The 21,333-nt window shown below is 43.5% G+C and overlaps 1 protein-coding gene across 2 annotated transcripts in view; it reads left to right on the top strand.

The window, feature by feature from the left end:
- abca2 (ATP-binding cassette, sub-family A (ABC1), member 2) overlaps positions 1–21,333 on the top strand; it is a 150,443-nt gene that overhangs the window by 83,798 nt on the left and 45,312 nt on the right. Inside the window, exons 17-26 of one of the 2 annotated variants that reach the window (XM_034091098.1) lie at positions 5,472–5,662; positions 5,880–6,030; positions 6,164–6,368; positions 6,452–6,616; positions 9,532–9,712; positions 10,173–10,385; positions 12,079–12,275; positions 12,792–12,965; positions 17,563–17,604; positions 17,812–17,966. In XM_034091098.1, coding sequence (XP_033946989.1) covers positions 5,472–5,662; positions 5,880–6,030; positions 6,164–6,368; positions 6,452–6,616; positions 9,532–9,712; positions 10,173–10,385; positions 12,079–12,275; positions 12,792–12,965; positions 17,563–17,604; positions 17,812–17,966 — 1,674 coding nt within the window. Of the gene's footprint in view, positions 1–5,471; positions 5,663–5,879; positions 6,031–6,163; positions 6,369–6,451; positions 6,617–9,531; positions 9,713–10,172; positions 10,386–12,078; positions 12,276–12,791; positions 12,966–15,841; positions 15,881–17,562; positions 17,605–17,808; positions 17,967–21,333 lie in introns of both variants that reach the window. The other variant, XM_034091097.1, reaches the window with a different exon arrangement.

Raw genomic sequence — 21,333 nt, 5'->3', positions numbered from 1 at the left:
GTCAAATCAAGCAAATCCCCCTCTCAGATTCCACAGCAACCAGAAGAACATAAATACTGGCTGGTGATTTGATTCATCAGCTTTGTGATGGAATACAAAACGCACAGTGCATTTCCTTAGCTGTGGGTGAGTCCACTGACCGCTGACACCGCTGACAATGCTCAGTTGCTGGTGTTTGTGAGTTTTTATGATGAGGCAAAGGGGGAGTTTGTTGAAGATGTGTAGGGCCTGACGAACCTCAGTGGACACACAAGGGGGCAAGACATTTATAAAGCAATAATGGGAATGCTGAATGAAAAAGAGTGCAGCTGCCTTTATTCATAACTGTGCAGCTCTTACACTGCGACTCTGAGGGGTCAAGCACAGACACAATAACAATGAAAACTGCTGCATACAGATTATTTTTGTTTTTGCAACCTCGTGTTAAGAATCTTGTTGCAATTGCTTAAAAGTTTGAATGACCGTAATAAACGGACCTTTGTCTTATTGAAAAAATTATTTGGACCTTTAAGATTTGTATTTGAGTACCCCTGGTCTAGTCTTTAGTTGTAAGCACAGTGGCGATCTGTTGTTATTAGTATCTGGTTAGCTAGCTATGCTAACGAATTTAAAGAGCTTTTCTACAACCAGGTGGAAGAGAGCTCTCTCCTGAGGCTCAAATAACCTCAGCTCAGTGAGGTTAAGGCACATCTTGATATGATTACTATAGTTATTAATGAGACTAAATGAAAAACAGGTATAAAATACTATGACAGTAACAAAAAAGTTGTTAAAAACAACAAGAATAGTTTAAAAGGAGTGATTTGTAAAATATCCAAAAAGAAAAATCTGCTTACAGTTCTGTTTCATATGGGTGTTGAGAGATGTATCCATAGATCTCCTCATGTTGATCTCAAAGTGCACCAGATTGATGCTTTTAAAGGAATGGTATGCTCATGACACTCATTTTTTAAAAATTATCATCCGATAAAACAGACCAGTCTCTGCCAGTCTCTCTTTTTTTTTTTTAATCCGATGACATTATCAGTGATTTTAAACTGATTATATACGGAAATAACATCAACACTGTGGGCGCCGCCATTTCCCGGACGTGACGTAATCCATGCGTTTGGTTTTCGAAGACACGTTGATCTCCATGTTATTTACTGTAGTTTCTCTCTTCAAATATGCCTCACTGTATCGCGAAATATTGCCATAATTCGGATAGGAACAATCCACGGAATGCTCGGTTCCATCTGTTGCCAAAAGGTAAGCATAAGAAGTACATTCGGAGGCAGTGGCTAGCGAAATGTGGCCGGCCCGAACCGAGAGATTTACAGGCTCATGTATGCAGCGAACATTTCACATTTCCGGACGACTACTCTGAGAGTATGATCAAACATAACATGGGATTTAAAGAACAACCATTACTCAATGGAGATGCAGTACCATCGGTCTTTCTGGTGTCATCACCGACCAGGACACCAGTTCGGCCAGTAGAGAAATCGCCCTCTGCAAGTGTGAAGCGACGGAGGAGCAGAAGTAATGCTCGGAGTAAGAATAAGGTATGTTATAGCGCATTTCCATTGCAGCGGCTAGCCCCGTTTTAACGTCCTTTCGCGTCCAGGCCAGGACAGTTTTTGGTGGCCTTTCCATATAGCGTAGGACCGGCTAGTGTGTATTTTACCCCAGTTTTTTCCGGCCCCATAAAATCGTGATTCTATGGCCAGGGACAACGAAGCTGAGTATGCTAAACTAGAGAGGGAATCGCTAGCAAGGGTGGTACTACATGCATACATATAGTATCTTATATCATCTTCCTATTATACACACATGCATTTCCAAACATCTGGACTACCTATGTTGCAAATGTATTATCTTTTCAATTTACACACGGCACCTATTGCACGTCTGTCCGTCCTGGGAGAGGGATCCCTCCTCTGTTGCTCTCCCTGAGGTTTCTCCCATGTTCCCTTTAAACTGTGGGTTTTCTTCGGAAGTTTTTCCTTGTACGATGTGAGGGTCTTAGGACAGAGGGTGTCGTATTGTCATACTGATATGTATGGCTGAATTCCCCCATCCAATCTCTTCACATTGGTCAAAACTTGTTCCTCTGCTGACGAGTCCGAACTGAAATACTCCACCATATTTCCGTGTGTTGACAAAGTGAACGCATGGATGACGTCACGACCATCACGTGACTACTGAAAATGGCAAACATGGCGGCGGCCAGACGGAATATACAGGTCTTGATAAAAAAGAGCTATAAAATCATTATTTACCGGGGAATATCGCTGATTTCTTCAGGGTATGGTTTAAACATAACGTTTCACTAAATACTGAAGTTTTGATTAATTATCTAATGAGTGGACCATTCCTAAATAAAAAAATTCCCGGGGGAGCATGTCCCCGGACCCCCCTAGAGGGGGTTAGGCCCTCCCCCACTTAAATCATGTTCACATGGATAGGATACTAAATACATTTTCACACATCTTGTGTCCATATCTTTCCGTTTTGGTGGTCATGCCACAACCGTGCACATGCATGCATACATGAGTCATGGGGAGATATCTGGATTAAGAGGTTGCTTTTTCTTTGCACAACATGAAAGAAAGGCCAAATGAATGGGCTGTGATTTTAGTTTTTTTAAGCAGAGGTTGAGTTCAATCATTTGTACGGCCCTCGGAGGATGTTTCCCCACCCCTGCTGTAAATAATAATAAAAACCCTTGATTTATAACTTAACATCTCTGTCTCCTATTGATCTGAGTATATTATAAAGAATAGCCAGTTAATTGAAGCATTATAGCACAGGCCTTTGTCAGATGGTATATTACGCTGTTTTTTTTCTGCTTCGAATAGTTTTCTCTTTTTTCACCATACCTGTGTGCCATCACTGATTATTGGCTTCATATGTCTAACTCATATTTGCTATTAGTGTCCCCGTGGTTGCTCCCTGAACTACGTTTCATGGATGAAAACTTCAATGTTATAATAATGGCTATAAATCTTATAGATTTATCGTCCAAAAATCCATTTGTTTGTTATATAAACACTTTTGAACAATGTGGCACATGGATGTTTTTAGCTAAAATAATGGAGCTCCTTGCAACCGAGGGAAAATGTATATAAAGCCTTAGCACAGTGGTTTCCAAACTTTTTCAGTCGGGACCCCCTTGGGTATTGGAAATATTTTTCGGGACCCCCAACCCGGTTCCCATCTACATTGGTAGGATTAATTGTTGTAAAAACATTACATTTTCTCTGCTAATAATAAGAAGATACAAAGATCCAACTACAATTTTATATTTTATTATGGATTACACATGAACAAAAGTGCTTGTAATAGATACTGTGAATTAATTTGGCCTAATTAAAACTGGTTGGCCTTCTTCCCTGAGTAGTAGATTTTTAAATTCAAATTTCTTTAAGGAAAATATATTAACTACTATTGCTACTGCAGGTTGCAAACGATCACATCACTTTACCATTCCTATTCCACACATAGCTTATCAATTACTTGTGTGTGCTTGCTTTCCCTTGCAGATCTTCTCAAACCGGGGCTGTTGTTTTGAGACTGCCTCTCTCAGTTCATTCTCAATGTTCAGCTTTGATCTGTATTTCGTTTTGATGGCAGCAACAGCAGAAAAAGCCTATCTCACACAAGTAATGTTGCAAAAGGCAGCATTATGCCCACAGCTCTCTGACCAATGTTTGCAGTGTTTGTTTACAATTGAATAATAACAATACATTTGATTTATATAGGTGCACTTTAAAAACAACGTCATCTCAAGGTGCTTCACAAAGCTAAAAGGAGAAAATAATACAATTTAAAAAATCTTCCCGCGACCCACCAGTTTGAAAACCACTGCCTTAGCATATATATCTTTCACTAACATATGTACCTTTCCACTTTGCTTAATGGCTTTTAGTTGAACGTCCTTTCTTATTATATTATATATATTTTAGATATAAACCTGTTCCTGCGGAAATCTCCAATTAGAGTTAGCTTTATTTAGAGATAGATATTAAGCTGCGTTAAAGGTGTCCTATCATGCAAAATGCACTTCGTGATGTCTTTTATACAAACATGTGTGTCAGGGAACTCACAAAGTGTCAGAAAACAAAACACTCTCTTTTTCCCTCCGTACCCACATCTCTAAAAACGGGGGAACAATAGAGCTGATCCAGATTTGCTGCCGATATGACGTAATATCTGAAATGTGGGCTGGCTTTACGCTCACGGCCCTATCAGAAACATCGCTGTATCAGAAACAATGCACAACGTGTTTTGGACTTAATATGGTCTTTGTTTAGATTAGCAAGCATTGCTAAAACTCAGAGGTGAGCTAACCTGTACTGGAGAGAGTATGTGTAAAAAATAAGGAAACTCACCTTGTAGTAAACCCGAAAGAAAATAATAATAATAATAATAGCTTGGATTTATATAGCGCCTTTCATGAGACCCAAGGTCGCTTTACAAAGAAGAACAGGAGTAGAAACAAAAGGCAGTCAGACAAACAGTCAGACAGACAAAACAACAAATAGACTAGAGGCCAAAAGCCTTGGCAAACAGATGGGACTTGAGGGCCCTTCTGAAGGCGTCAAGCGTGGAGATGTTGCGGATCTCCGCAGGGAGAGCGTTCCAGAGGGTGGGGGCTGCCACAATGAAGGCTCTGTCCCCGAAGGTTCGCAGATTGGTGCGGGGAGTGGTAAGCAGGCCAGAGTCCGTCAACCTCAAGGATGAAGTCACCAACCTTCCGGAGCAGCGCCTTGGGTGCCACAACCATGAGCTCTGTTTTCCTGCTGTTGAGTTTGAGATAGTTGGACGACATCCAGGTTTTGATGTCGTGCAGGCAGTTGAAGAGAGACTGAGGGGGGAGCTGGGAGGATGGATGGAGTAGTGCTGAGATATAATTGGGTATCATCAGTGTAGCAGTGGAAGTTGAGTCCATGATGGCGGATGATCTGGCCGAGCGGGAGCATGTAAAGGGTGACCAGGAGGGGGCCAAGCACAGAGCATTAAGCTCCATAATATTTCAGAAATAATCCTTGAAGTGGTTTGGAACATGGTGGCATTTCATCACGGCAGCGTTTAGCTCGTCACAGAACTCACAGTGTGCCTGCTGCTCAAAAGGGGGCGGGGCCAGCAGAGATTCAGCCATTGTCTAACAGGGCTAAAATAGAGGGATATGAAGGATGTCTAAAATGCATTAGATCTGTTTGGTATTTTGAGCAAACCACATTATAGATATCTTTTTTATATATTTTTATATATCTGATACGCATAATTTATGCCTAAAAATAGCATAATGGGAGATCTTTAAGACCATGCACATGGAAATAAATAGTACATTATGATTTTCAGTTCTGAAGTATGTGTATGCATCAGGTTCAGTTTACTTGACCTCTTGTTTTTATTGTGATACAGCCATAAAGGAAAACTTAGACTGGTGGAGCTGAGACTGTAACCATTACCCCCCCCCCCCCCAGGTGATGAAGATGATGGGTCTGAACAACGCCGTCCACTGGGTGGCCTGGTTCATCACAGGCTTCGTACAGCTGTCCATCTCTGTCACCGCTCTGACAGTCATCTTGAAGTATGGCCGGGTGCTGCTCCACAGCGACCCTTTCATCATCTGGCTCTTCCTCACCATCTACGCCGTGGCCACCATCATGTTCTGGTGAGATCCTCCTGCACACTCATGAGTCCATGACTTCTTTAAAAGGTTCAATGGCACAACATTTGTTTCACCTTTGAGGAAGAAAAATACGAGTTTATTTGTATGAATCCAATTGAATGTATAATAAACAAAGATTAATACTTGTTCTTGAAATATTACTTTGACTAATTTCACGAACAGAAACGACGAAACGATAAAGATTTCCTTTTTCTTCCAGTTTTTTGGTGTCAGTAATCTACTCTAAGGCCAAGCTTGCGTCAGCCTGTGGAGGGATCATCTACTTCCTCAGCTACGTGCCCTACATGTACGTGGCCATCAGGGAGGAGGTGGCCCATGATAAAATCACCGCCTTCGAGAAGTGCATCGCTGTAAGGCCTCCTCCTTTGGTTTAACTGCAGTTGGAGTGTGTTTTAAGAATGTGTTCCTTGTGTTGTCAGTGTGAGGTATTACTTAAATAACCAGGATGATACTAAGGTGAATACAATGTCTCCCCCCCCCCAGTCTCTGATGTCCACCACAGCCTTTGGCCTGGGCTCCAAGTATTTTGCATTGTATGAGGTAGCAGGGGTGGGAATCCAGTGGCGGACCATCAGCCAGTCTCCGGTAGAGGGTGATGACTTTAACCTTGGTCTGTCCATGATGATGCTCATGATCGATGCCGGGGTGTATGGAGTGCTCACTTGGTACATAGAGGCCGTGCACCCAGGTATGATGAACCTCTAAATGTCTTTGCTGTTTGACACATCTTCTCCGATTGATTAGATCAAATGTGTTTTTCCTCTCCTATAGGAATGTATGGGCTGCCCCGACCATGGTACTTTCCCCTGCAGAGATCCTATTGGTCAGGCAGTGGGCGTGTCGAGACCTGGGATTGGCCGTGGTGTGGGGGAGGGGCGGCCCGGCTCAGTGTGATGGAGGAGGATCAGGCTTGTGCTATGGACCAGCGTAGATCTGGTATGGAATAATGATTATTCGGAGCTGATGAGGACATCTTGTAGAGGATATTTTTATGTTCTATAGATCCACTTAACCAGGTTACACTTTAATAACTTGTAAACCATCTTACTGATGTGATTGACAGAACCCCATCTTCTAACTTTAATTCCTTTCCTAACTTCAGACTTCCATTCGCCTAGTAAGCTTTTGTCCATGTCAAAACAGATAGTTTGGAACGACCAATCATTTAGGGTTATACTGTTACTTGCTTTATTTGTGAGAAAATGTCACTATTTGAGCATGATGTTTTTTAGATGGCGAGGCTAAATAGAGAACAGCTGTTTAATTGTTATATCAACAGGCTTGTTAATTAAGAGAAGGTATTATTATTGGCAGATACTTAAGGTTGCAGAATTGGAAATGTCAGGCTAGCATATGCAAAAGTGATCAGGAAAGTGAAAGTGACAGAAGTAAAATGAGACTGTTAAAGGTCTTAATGGCCTTAATGGCCATTTCCACTGGTAATGTTGTGAATCGAGTGGCCTGTGTTCGTCGTCCATAACATATGCCATAACCCTAACCCATACCATAACCCCACCACAACCATGGGCCACTCGATTCACAACATTACCCTAACCCTACCCCTACCCCTACCCCTCACACCAGATACTGACTGGTTTTCGGACCCCCCCAATAAAGCAAAAATGCATGTTTCAGAGTGGCCTTTTATTGTGGCCAGCCTAAGGCACACTTGTGCAATAATCATGCCGTCTAATCAGCATCTTGATATGCCACACCTGTGAGGTGGGATGGATTATCTCGGCAAAGGAGAAGTGCTCACCATCACAGATTTTTTCAGATTTGTGAACAATATTTGAGAGAAATGGTTATTTTGTGTATATAGAAAATGTTTTAGATCTTTGAGTTCATCTCATGAAAAATGGGAACAAAAACAAAAGTGTTGCGTTTATATTTTATCATCCATTCCTCCCCTTATAAGCGTTTTCGGCATCTTGCCTATCGCAGCTTTGTAAACTGGTGCTGGGGCTTTTTAGGACGAGGCATCAGAGTGGTCATCCCGTGTGTGTTGTCCGCCAGATACGCCAGGAGTTTCCTGATCTCGCTGGACGAAATCAAATGCAAATCACAAAATATTAGAGAAACGTAGTTGTTTTAGATTCGTTAGTAATAGTTGTGGTAGGAGTGTCTATCTATCTAATCTATCTATCTAATCAACACAGTTAGCTTGCCAGATAATATGCTAACCTACGTTTGCTAGTTGTTCAGTGTAATATGCCAATCTACTATGAACAACAGCTAGTGGTTCATACTAGCAAGAACATGTTTACAATTGCAATCTTATACGGGTAGTCTGCTACGTTCGGTCATTCATTGTAGCTGGCATGAAAACAATGTTTTCCCTAGCATGTCTAGCTCTAGGTAGCCTTGTTGTTTAGCTATGTAGCATACACGCTATGAAAGGTAGCTCGGTAGCATACACGCCAGGAACTAGGGATGCTCCGATCGATCGGTCACCGTTCGAGATCGGCCGATACTCACTCTCTACCGATCGATCGGTGCTCTCTAAACATGCCGATCGCGAGAGCCGATCGCATGACGTAAAATACATGACACTTTTCTCTGTGCGCAGCAAAACAAGCTCGCCAAAATAGCTTCACCGGTCTGGCATTATTTGAAGGTTATTATCCAAAGTGAATGTAAACTTGAATAATGTTCATCATTTGAATGTAATAATTAAGTTGATTGTTGTTTGTGGAAGCTCCAGTGAATGAGCCCCATTAACTGAGTTTAAACATCACTTTAAATGGAAGATTTAAAGTGATGTTTAAACTTTAAATCTTCCATTTAGGCCCCGCCCACTCGATCCGATCGGCGATCGGTATCGGCCGATACTGATTCTAGCGATCGGCCCCAAAATTGGCGATCGGAGCATCCCTACCAGGAACGCCAACTATAATGTACTGACCGTACTGTAAATCACCCGGAGTATAGTGTCTATGAGTATTTCCTGTGTGATTGCAGACATTCTCCAGCTTTGAGATACGTGTAATGCCATCTGCTAACATTGGAGTTGATATATGGAAACGCTAGCAACTTAGTTAGCCCAGTTAGCATTGCTCGCACACACACACACACACACACTGCTGGAGGAGCAGACAGGCTTGGCGATAAAGCTAGAACAAGCCAAACTCATCCTGAGCACACACAAACACTCACAGTAAGTAAAAACAATAAGTGTGGCTTGATATTAATAATAATAATAATAATATATTGGATTTATATAGCGCTTTTATAGTACCCAAAGACGCTTTACAATATGAGGGGGGGGATATTGAGTAAGAAAAAGGTTTATAACGCTGTGAGCATGGGTCTGCGGAGAGCATTTCAACGTAATAGTCCGAAAAACGTTTACCCATTTAAACAGTCGTGGTAGATACCTTGTTTGTTTTAAACATCATAAATACACAAACAACAATGCATACTTACAGGTTGTGTACCCGAACTCCCGCTGGTCCAAACAAAGTAGGAACAGCATCGTTCTTCAGTGCCCTACGCTGTACATATCCGGCATGAATCCTGAAAGGTTTTGGGAAGCTTTGTTACGTGAAAGGCTGGCAGAGGGTGTGGCCATAGATGTGGGCGTGGCTACTGGCCATTCCTACGTCACGATAACCAGGAAGTAAACAATGGACAATGACGTATCTCCAACGAGGCGTTTCGACTCTGTGTTAGAGTTGTACAGGGTGTACTTTGAGGGTTTTGACTCTGCAGACCGTTTACATGCATACAAACTTTCATAACACACAAGGGGACGGGTAATAACCGGAAAAGCATGACATGGGACCTTTAAGACAGTTAAAATATTCGGAATGTTTTATTTAATTTATTTGTAACTCTCATTGTAACACTAGAGGAGATGCGGGGCATAGAGGAGGAGCCGAGCCATCTCTCGTTGGTGGTGTGTATAGACAAACTCACCAAAGTGTACAAGACCGGCAGCAAACTGGCCCTGGACAAACTGAGCCTTAACCTCCATGAAAACCAGGTAGTCTCCTTCCTGGGACACAACGGCGCTGGCAAGACCACAACCATGTGAGGGGATTAGTGTGTGTGCGTGTGCATGTGTGGGAGGATTCAAGTCTGAAGACCATTGTTCAACTTTAATATGATTTTTTTTATTCAAATTTTAAGTACACATTCTGTTCAAACTAAAAATACATTTCACATTTTAAGCACCTGATAACTAGTCTTCAATACTTCCTTCGATGTCTACAAAACACCTGAGGGCTGTTTGATCTGCTGTAGCTACACCAGAAGCATGAAAACATAAGCATCTGTTAGATGTTTATTTGTAAAGAACGAGTATTTATAAGTCAACAGTTATATTTTATGAAAGGTATCGAACCACATACATTTTTGCCCAAAATATCAAATAAGGTGCACAAGATCAAATATACTGTATATACTGTAATATACTGTGAACCGCATCAAAGCGTGCTTGGATTGCCTGCCTGTTTAACCGCCACTGACTGCCTACACTGGATTGTCACAGGTCCATCCTCACTGGCTTGTTCCCGCCCACCTCTGGTTCTGCCACCATATATGGTCATGACATCCGAACAGATATGGAGCGGATTCGTCAGAACCTGGGCATGTGTCCACAGCACAATGTCCTGTTTGACAAGCTGAGTGTGGAGGAGCATCTGTGGTTCTACTCCAGACTGAAAGGCATGGCTGAGGAGGATATCCGCAAGGAGATGGACAAGTGAGACCAGTCTGCTTCCTGCAGTTCAATGTCTCTAACGCATAGAATTATGATTAGTTTATAGCAATGTATAATCGTATTTATAAGCACATTTCATAATGACTTATAATGTCAAGTATTATAATACTTGAATTGCTGCTCCCTCAAAATTTAAACACATTTTAACGATCAGAGGTGTCCAAATTATGGCCCGGGGGCCAAAAGCGGCCTGCGGACCATTTTGAATCGGCCCTCAGCAAATTAAAAAAGTATAATGAAATATGGCCCACAAATGAAACTTCTGCTTGTCTTATATTGTACTTCTTACATATATATGTTCAAATATATTACACAGTATTCATGTGTTAATAAGCCACATTTTCAAATAAATTCAGTCAATTAAAGTTTATATTTTTTTCTAACAAATCTAAGTTCATAAGAAATAAGCCCAATAACACATTTACATAACAACCTTGAAATTACCCTTCATATTTCCTCTTATTATAAGCGATCTGAAGCTTGTGTTTTAAGGAATAAGCCGCCAACCCAATAAATGAAACCCTATGGAGAGCTGAGATGTAGGCTGTTTTTAAAGCATTTTCAAGTATCAAGAATAGTTTTATCTACATTTGATGGATTTTTCTAACTTAACTTAGGAGGCAATATACCTCACCTCTAGTGAGTGGCCCAGCCCTTCATGTGTTTTTCTGTATGTGGCCCTTGGTGAAAAAGTTTGGACACCCCTGACTTAGATCAATTACATTTCAATGAATTATAAAAATGTATATTACGTATAAAATCTATGGAAATTATATTATATTATTGTATTATGTTATATTGTATACATTATAGCAAGCTTGGTTATTGTTAGAAATCCATTTGGAATACAGTACATGCTTGTATCTTTATTACAAATATTGCTATCATAGCACTGCTATGATACAATTATAATGCAGGTTTGTAATGCATTTTAGACATGGATGTCATATTCAGAGTTACCGTTCATTCTTATCATTTGATGATGTGACAGATGCAAAAAAAGTTACACAACTAGTACCTAGAGTAGGTATTTACTCAATACATTCTCAAATAGACGGGGGTCTTTATTCACCTGCAGGGGCCTTTTTTGGAACAGAATTTATTTTCTCTTCCACAGCCACTTATTAATAGTGAATACACTCTGGTAGTTAAAAAAATAAACAAGCGATACACTTTCACGCACAAGTTCTGTTTAATGTTTCCCAATAAAAAGATTGCCAACCGGCTCAAAAATAGTCCTTCCCTTCCAGGATAGCTCTTATTGTGAAATAGAGAAAAGAGAAAGGTTTAAAGTTTCACTGATTGTAACTAACAGTACTGAAAAACAGCAAATTAGATTCATTTATGATTAATGATTTAGAATAATTATGAAATAAAAATATTTCTGTTAACATAAGAACAGGATGGGCAGAGATGGGAGAATTAAATGACGTCTCCAGGAAATGCATGTACTGTAAGTCACTGACGTGATGTATACATGTTGTTGTGTGTGTGTGTGTGTGTGTGTGTGTGTGTGTGTGTGTGTGTGTGTGTGTGTGTGTGTGTGTGTGTGTGTGTGTGTGTGTGTGTGTGTGTGTGTGTGTGTGTGTGTGTGTGTGTGTGTGTGTGTGTGTGTGTGTGTGTGTGTGTGTGTGTGTGTGTGTGTGTGTGTGTGTGTGTGTGTGTGTGTGTGTAGGATGATTGCTGACCTGGAGTTATCTAAGAAGCGCCACAGCTTGGTGCAGACGTTGTCCGGCGGGATGAAGAGGAAGCTGTCGGTGGCCATTGCCTTTGTGGGCGGCTCCAGGGCGGTGATCCTGGACGAGCCCACAGCGGGGGTGGACCCCTACGCTCGCAGGGCCATCTGGGACCTCATCCTCAAGTACAAACAGGGTGAGTGGAGACCCGGTAGCAGAGCACACCACCACCTATTCTCAAATATGTCACTGCAAGGCAGGTCACATTGAAAAAAGATGCTTGTGGCACTCTTACATGCTAATCTTAAAGACTGTATGTAAAACAAGACCTATTTATATGTTTTGGATTTCTTTACATAATTCCAAATGTTTTCAACAGTTTCCTCTGTTGTCTTAGTTGGTTGCCTGTAATAAGGATTTATGTGTCATAAATTGAAAATGTCTCTTATTTTGTCATAAGACAACTGGATCTGAAATAATCAGAGAAACAAACTGAGTAAGGTTTGCTGCAGAAGAACAGCCTGGGAGGAACATTCCACTCCACACAGAGGAATTCTGTGTGTGTTCAGTGTGACTGCAGGGCTACCTCATCACTTCCGTCTTTCTTATGGTTTTGAATTGAGAGACTCCTAGTGGCATTATGGTTCAGATCCAGTGTTTTTTTATTTCTGTTTTATAATTGCAGTATGTGTGTGTTCCACCTCCGCCCTAGGCCGCACAATACTCCTGTCCACCCACAATATGGATGAAGCAGACCTTCTGGGAGACCGCATTGCCATCATCTCCCACGGGAAACTAAAGTGCTGTGGCTCGCCACTCTTCCTGAAGAGCACATACGGAGACGGATACAAACTGACTCTGGTCAAAAAGCAGAATGAAGGCAGAGGTGTGTGCCCTTTCTCCATCCCAGCTCTAAACTGCTCTTGTTGTCACTTGTTCCACCTGTTAGGTTGTCAGACAGGACACTTTTACAGTCAAACTGATAGTAGCATAGGAGATGCCAATTACCAAACCACTGGCATCTTTCTCTTAGGTTCCTCTCAACAACAATATTAAGTCATATTGCATTTTAGATATGACCTATATTGTTGTTGTTTTGTATTTGCTGGGATACTTGGAAAGGCCATTAATTGGCATGTGAAAGGTACATACTATTTTGTGATATTGTCACTTCTTGTTTTGGTTTTATTCTTTTTTATTGACATGGCTATGCCTTGGGTTTTAGCCTCCAGGGTTCCCATCAGATCCCATTCTGATTCTGAACTTATGACAATGTAATATCATGGAATACATGTTGTTTTGTTGTTTGAATGTATTTGTGGTTGTTGATGTGCTGAAAGCAGAGTCCTGCATCGGGTCGGGTACCTGTGGGTACCCGATGGGTGACCCGCAAAAACAGTGATTCGCGGGTGGTATTTTTTCAACAAAAATTATTCGGGTTCGGGTCTAGGGTGTCTAACAAAGCGGGTCGGATCGTGGGTGTTGCATAATAAATATATTAAAATGATAATAATTTAATGTAGGGATACACCGAATATTCGGCCACCGAAAATTATCGGTCGAATGTCAGAGAACAGGGTTACGTTGGTAACCTAACGTGTTGTTGTGATGACGTAATCAAAACAAGCATGGCGCGCGACCACGCTCGCGGCTGGCTCACAGCCAACATGTCTGCCGTAGTTGGACGTTGTTCACGGGGTGAGAGTTCTGTTTTGTCCTAGTTTGTTTCATTTAAACCTTGAAATAAAGGTGTTTTTTCTGAGAAATCTGCAAGGAACTAACAAAGACTAACACAAAACACAGAACCTAAATGCACACATGACTAATCACACAAACAAGAGACAGGTGAGGAGGGAGGAGAAAACACAGGGGCACCAGGTGAACGCAATCGGGTAATCAGGGAGGGAAAACAGACAGAAACCAACAGGCAAAACAGAAGGTGAACACTTTTACAAAATAAAACAGGAAACCAAAGACAGAAAAAGACAAGACAAAGCACAACACATACAGATCGTAACAATTATGAAACCAAATAAATGCACGTAATTGCATAACAATATGATAAAGTTCCGTTTTTAATAAGTCAAGTTTTTTTGGGAGGGGCGGATGACCATCCAATTGATATGTGTCTACATAAATATAATTAAATGGAATGGAAGGCATCATTTAGGCATTGTATTTCCTGGATTAGGCTACCTTCGTTTTAAAATATACTATTCAAATTTCACATATGAAATGGCTAACAATTATCACTTTAAACGTCGTAGGTTAGGCTACTTGATTATTATTGTAATTATTATTATTATGTAATTATTAACATCCCACGCTTTTTGAGCCAAATACGCAACTGCGTGTGTTCATAATTGCATGATTTTCTGCATCTCTATGTTAGCAGCTCGAATAAATCGTCCAGCTGAACATTTTGTGGAAACGCAACAAATGAATAGTTTATTTTCAGTAAGTGTTCAAATTTAATCGGTTCCTTCAGAGCCACATGCTCTTATTACCAATCGAAAGGCTGCCTGGTGGCGCTCTTTCAGCATCTGGACAGCTCCTCAAACTCCTACAGCTTGTATTTAAGGCAGCGCTCTCCCTCGGGAGCTCCATTTCCCTTTAATCGTGCTCTGCGAATTCTGTAAATTATTTCACTGCTCATATATATGCGGGGCGGGTTCGGTATTGCACGTCACGGGGTGGGTCTTGAAAATCAGACCGGTGCAGGCTGAAAGTCACCTGTTCAATGCTTCTCTTTAAAAGTGCGTAATAGCGTTGTGTGTGCCTGTCATGTGTTAGCTGTTGGGACTCAGATCCTCTCAGTCTGTCACTGATTCCCTTTCTAGTTGATGAAGTGCGGACAGCCTCTTCTACATCGTATAGGCTTCGCCCTCTAAGGCTATCGCTATTGGGTAATCCCCTGCGCATGCGCAGCACTGAAAGACGTAGGCCTCACCTACGGACTCACTTCCGTATAAATAGGAAGGAGGCCCGACAATCTGCTCCCACTTTTCTTTAGCACTCCGTTGCAGAAGCACTGTACAGGCACACTAAAAAGCAAAGATTCCTCCTCTAAAAAGCTTTGTTTCTTGTGATAAAATGGAGAAAGGGCGGGTAAGTCAAGGTTGTGTTGGGGTTTGCCTTTCATGCTAGGGGGGTTACATTATGAGCTTTGACCGGCACTCACAGTGTGAGTCCTGTCTGGGATTGGAGCATGCAAATGCAGCTCTCACTCCCCAGGTATCATGCTCACATTGTGCCCGTCTCCCTCTGGCCCACAGACAGCCGAGAGCGGACACTCTCTCTGTACAACTGTATTTAACCAGTCGGTTAATTGACAGCATGGCTTGACGTTTAAACCGGCTGTTTTAACCTGTCGGTTAGTAGGCAGCATGGTTTTTCCTCTGTCGGTCGTAATGAGCAGGGCTGTTATTACGCACCGTGTGAATAGCACTGCACACACCTCCGCTGATTCCTCAGCGGGTTTGAGCGTGAACGCTTCTCAATGTCCCGTTTACGAGCCTTCTCCTAAACAGAGACAGGATGAGAGCTGGTGTGAGATGCAGCGTGTGGAGACCCCTTCGCAGCCCTTTCGGGCCAGGCCCCCCTTGGGTTGCTCCACGAGCAACAGCGGCAGGGGCTCTGGCGTGGCTCGTCACCATGACGACCACAGCACATCAAGAACAGGTACGCCGCTCTGAGAGCATTGCTCAGAGTGGCGGCGAATATGTTTGATGGACAGATGGATGAGCAGGCTGATCAGCAGAGGGTACTCTCTGCAGTTCGCCTCTCCCCCTGATGAAAATCAGGGGTTTTACTCCCGTTCTATTCTTATCCCGAAAAAGACAGGGGGAATGAGAACCATCCTCGACCTGTCAGTATTCAACAGGGCAATAATGAAAATACCTTTTCATATTCTGACAATCAAACAGGTGCTGGAGTGTGTTCACCAGGGAGACTGGTTCATTTCCATAGACCTGAAGGATGCATACTTCCACGTAACCATCATCCCGAAACACAGGAAATTCCTGTGTTTCTCATTACAGGGAATATCGTATCAGTTCAATCGACTGCCGTTCGGTTATTCCCTGGCTCCACTTACTTTTTGACTCGCTACACAGACTGGGGATGAGTGTTATTTTACCTGGACGACCTGCTGTTGCTGGCTCGCTCCAGCGAGGAAGACACTTTACAGACGGAATAGCTCGTATCTCATCTGTCAAGCCTGGGTTTCATTATCAGCTGTCCTCTTCCCTCCCAGATTATCATTTATCTGGGAGTGGAATTAAACTCAGCCACCATGAGAGTACGGCTCTCGCGGCAGAGAGTGGAGAAATTGACAGCTCTCCTCCGGCGTGTCACACCCCGCAGCGTGGTGACAGCCCTCTCCGTGATGCAGCTGTTAGGCATGATGTCAGCTGGTCACGTGAGGAGACTCCAGAGGTGGTTTATTCGCCTGCACATCGACCCCGTGCGTCAGAAGAGACGCATGGTGTACATTTCTCCTTCCGTGGGTTTGGATTTAATTTACTTGAAAAATCTCCACGTCCTGTCAGTGGGGGTGCCCCTGGGCAGAGTGACGTCACACACCTCAGTGTGCACAGACGCATCTCTCGCAGGCTGGGGAGGAACGTGCATGTCACAGGCAGTGGGCGGACAGTGGCCGGCTCACATGTCTCTCCACATAAACGCGCTGGAATGACTCTCCGTATGGAGAGTAATCCAGCGCTTCTCCCCGTTGCTGTTCAATCAGCATGTGTTGATTCGCAGAGACAACAAAGCAGCGGCAGCCTATATCAATCGCCAGGGAGGTGTACGATCAGCGCAGCTTCTGAACACAGCCAGCAGGCTGCTGTGCTGGGCGCGCACACACGTACTCTCTATCAGAGCACTGTATGTGCCCGGCGAGTTGAACAGAGGGGCAGACCTCATGTCCAGAGGAGGTCCTCGCCAGGGGGACTGGAGCCTCCACCCCAAACTGGTCTCCCAGGTGTGGAGCAGGTTCGGGAGAGCAGAGGTGGATCTGTTTGCTGCACCCGGGAACACGCAGTGTGCCCTCTGGTTCTCCCTGAGAATGCAGGACCACACCCCCCCTCCCTGGGGGTGGACGCGTTCGCACACAGACCTTGGCCCAGGGTGTTGTAATACGCTTTCCCACCAGTCCCACTGATCCCTCGGTTGCTGGGCCGAGTACAGGAGGAGCGACTGGCAGCGTTCTTAATAGCCCCGGAGCGCACAGGGGCGTCCTGGTTTCCATGCCTTTCAGTGCTGCGCATGCGCAGGGGATTACCCAATAGCGATAGCCTGAGAAGGCAAAGCATATACTCATAGAATCTGGGTTACAGTACTTAACCGCAGTTCTCAATTCATCTTCGCCTGTGGTTCTTTTTTACTGACATCACTGTTTTCCTTGTCTTTTGCTTACCTGTCTGACTCTACTTTAACATTCCTGTCCTCCCTGTCCTCCCATCATGCTGTGTGTCCTTCAGGACAGGGCAGCCAACAGCAGCCTCCCTCCTCTGTGGCCCCCTCCTCCTCTCTGTCCTCCTCCTCTGTGGCCCCCTCCTCCTCTGTGGTTCTGTCCTCCTCTGTGGCCCCCTCCTCCTCTCTGTCCCCCTCCTCTGTGGCCCCCTCCTCTCTGTCCCCCTCCTCTGTGGCCCCCTCCTCTGTGGCCTCCTCCTCCTCCTCCTCCTCCTCCTCCTCCTCCTCCTCTGTGGCCTCCTCCTCCTATGTGGCCCCCTCCTCTCTGTCCCCTTGCTCCCAGGCTCGTGTCAGCCAGTTTATCGGGCAGTTCGTGGCCTCCTGCGTGCTGGTGTCCGACTCGAACACGGAGCTATCCTACGTGCTGCCCTCCGAGGCTGTGAAAAAGGGTTGCTTTGAGAGGTTGTTCCAGGTACACATACATAGAGACACACACACACACACAACACACACACACACACACACACACACACACACACACACACACACACACACACACACACACACACACACACACACACACACACACACACACACACACAAATGAATGGTATTGGATATAGTCCTCTGTTACTAAATAAATAGTTAACATTTTTTAACAATTATTTTTCAAACGGGCACATTCATTTTTCAAGGATTCTAGAGTATGGTTGGGCATATTGAAGATTACATAACAAATTCATACATTTCTTATCAACCAGATCCAGCCATGTTCATTCTTTAGGGCAGGCTGTAGACAACCTATTTTAATGTTAATTAATCCCAAAATGGGTTAATGTCTCAAAAATGAACCTTTGGGTTGGCACAATATTAACGCTTATTTTAATTTACCGCATCATCCAACAGCAGCGCTACACACAGAATACAGTTAGAAGTTATTGTTCTCCTAACAATACATTTGCTTTTCTTTACACATATTTATCTTGTTGTTGTTTTTTTTACGAATTTGTATTTATTGTAAAGTACTTTAGTTCTTTGGGGATTGAGAACCTTCAGCACAGGTAAATATAATAAGAATTGTTATCAATATACAGTGGAGGAAATAAGTATTTGATCCCTTGCAGATTTTGTAAATGTGCCCACTTTCAAATAAATGAACAGTCTTTAATTTTAATGGTAGCTTTATTTAAACAGTGAGAGTAAGAATATCAAAAAGAAAATCCAGAAATTGCCATTATATAAAAGATACGCATTGATTTGCATTTAACTGTGAGAAATAAGTATTTGATCCCCTTGCAACTACAACACGAATTATGGCTCCCACAGACCAGTTAGATAAGTACATTTCCTTTAGGAAAGTACTCCTAATATCAACTAGTTACTAGTTACCTGTATAAAAGACACCTGTCCACAGAATCAATCAATCAGATTCCAACCTCTCCACCATGGGCAAGACTAAAGAGCTGTCTAAGGACCTCAGGGACCAGACTGTAGACCTCCACAAGGCTGGGACTGGCTACAAGACCATCAGAAAGCAGCTCGGTGAGAAGGAGACAACTCTTGGTGCCATTATTCAGGAATGGAAGAAACACAAAATGAGCATCAGTCGCCCTCGGGCTGGGGCTCCACACAAGATCTGGCCCCGTGGGGTTTGATGATCAGGAGAAAGGTGAGGGATCAGCCAAGAACTACACAGTAGGAACTTGTTAAAGGAATGGTATGCTCATGACACTCATTTTTAAATAATTATCATCCGATAAAACAGACCAGTCTCTGCCAGTCTTTCTTTCTTTTTTTTTAATCCGATGACATTATCAGTGATTTTAAACTGATTATATACCGAAATAACATCAACACTGTGGGCGCCGCCATTTTCCGGACGTGACATAAACCATGCGTTTGGTTTTCGAAGACACGTTGATCTCCATGTTATTTACTGTAGTTTCTCTCTTCAAATATGCCTCACTGTATCGCGAAATATTGCCCAATTCTGATAGGAACAATCCACGGAATGCTCGGTTCCATCTGTTGCCAAAAGGTAAGCGTAAGAAGTACATTCGGAGGCAGTGGCTAGCGAAATGTGGCCGGCCCGAACCGAAAGATTCACAGGCTCATGTATGCAGCGAACATTTCAAATTTCCGGACGACTACTCTGAGATTATGATAAAACATAACATGGGATTTAAAGAACAACCATTACTCAATGGAGATGCAGTACCATCGGTCTTTCTGGTGTCATCACCGACCAGGACACCAGTTCGGCCAGTTGAGAAATCGCCCTCTGCAAGTGTGAAGCGACGGAGGAGCAGAAGTAGTGCTCGGAGTAAGAATAAGGTATGTTATAGCGCATTTCCATTGCAGCGGCTAGTCCCGTTTTAAGGTCCTTTAGCGTCCAGGCCAGGACAGTTTTTGGTGGCCTTTCCATATAGCGTAGGACCGGCTAGTGTGTATTTTACCCCAGTTTTTTCTGGCCCCATAAAATCGTGATTCTATGGCCAGGGACAACGAAGCTGAGTATGCTAAACTAGAGAGGGAATCGCTAGCAAGGGTGGTACTACATGCATACATATAGTATCTTATATCATCTTCCTATTATACACACATGCATTTCCAAACATCTGGACTACCTATGTTGCAAATGTATTATCTCTTCAATTTACACACGGCATCTATTGCACGTCTATCCGTCCTGGGAGAGGGATCCCTCCTCTGTTGCTCTCCCTGAGGTTTCTCCCATGTTCCCTTTAAACCGGGGGTTTTCTTCGGAAGTTTTTCCTTGTACGATGTGAGGGTCTTAGGACAGAGGGTGTCGTATTGTCATACTGATAAAACATCAAAACTTCTTCCTCTGCTGACGAGTCCGAACTCAAATATTCCGCCATGTTTCCGCGTGTTGACAAAGTGAACGCATGGATGACGTCACGACCATCACGTGACTACTGAAAATGGCGGCGGCCAGACGGAATATAAAGGTTTTGATAAAAAAGAGCTATAAAATCATTATTTACCGGGGAATATCCCTGATTTCTTCAGGGTATGGTTTAAACATAATGTTTCACTAAATACTGAAGTTTTGATTAATTATCTAATGAGTGGACCATTCCTTTAATGATCTCAAGGCAGCTTGGAGCACAGTCACCAAGAAAACTATTGGTATCACACTACACCATAATGGATCAAATCCTGCAGCGCCTGAAGGCCCCCTGCTCAAGAGGAACATGAGAGGCCCGTCTGAAGTTTGACAATGAACATCTGAAGGACTCAGAGAAGGCTTGGTAGAAGAGGATGTGATCAGATGAGACCAACATCGACATCTTTGGCATCAACTCGACACGCCGTGTTGGAAGAAGAGAGATGCTGACGATAACCCCAGAACACCATCCGTCTGACGGGGGTCAGCATGGAGGTGGAAACATTCTGCTGTGGGGTGTTTCTCTGCTAAGGGGACAGGACCACTTCCCTGCATCGAGGACAGGATGGACGGGGCCATGTACCATACAATCTTGGCCGATCGCCTCCTTCCCTCAGCCAGGACACTGAACATGGGTCATGGAGGGGTCTTCCAGCAGGACAATGACCCTGAACATACGGCCAAGGCAACACAGGAGCTGCTAAAGAAGAGGCCTAGCCAGTCTCCGGGCCAAGTGGCAAAGTGACCCAAAAGAGACACACTGCAAGCCAGGGCGGGATCATCAATGGCTTTGCGCATGCGCGATTAATATTCAGTCTGGACGCGTAGTGTGTCTCTTTTGGGTCACTTTGCCACCTCTCTGCTCGAGTGCAGCTGCCTAGCGAGGCTGTGAGTGCTTTGGGAAGGCGGAGGGGCTCAGCACCCGCTG

This window comes from Pseudochaenichthys georgianus, chromosome 9 (assembly GCF_902827115.2).
Source record: "Pseudochaenichthys georgianus chromosome 9, fPseGeo1.2, whole genome shotgun sequence".
In the NCBI taxonomy this organism is placed as follows: domain Eukaryota; kingdom Metazoa; phylum Chordata; class Actinopteri; order Perciformes; family Channichthyidae; genus Pseudochaenichthys; species Pseudochaenichthys georgianus.
Note: the sequence above shows the minus strand (reverse complement) of the source record. Positions and strands in the feature narration are given on the sequence as shown.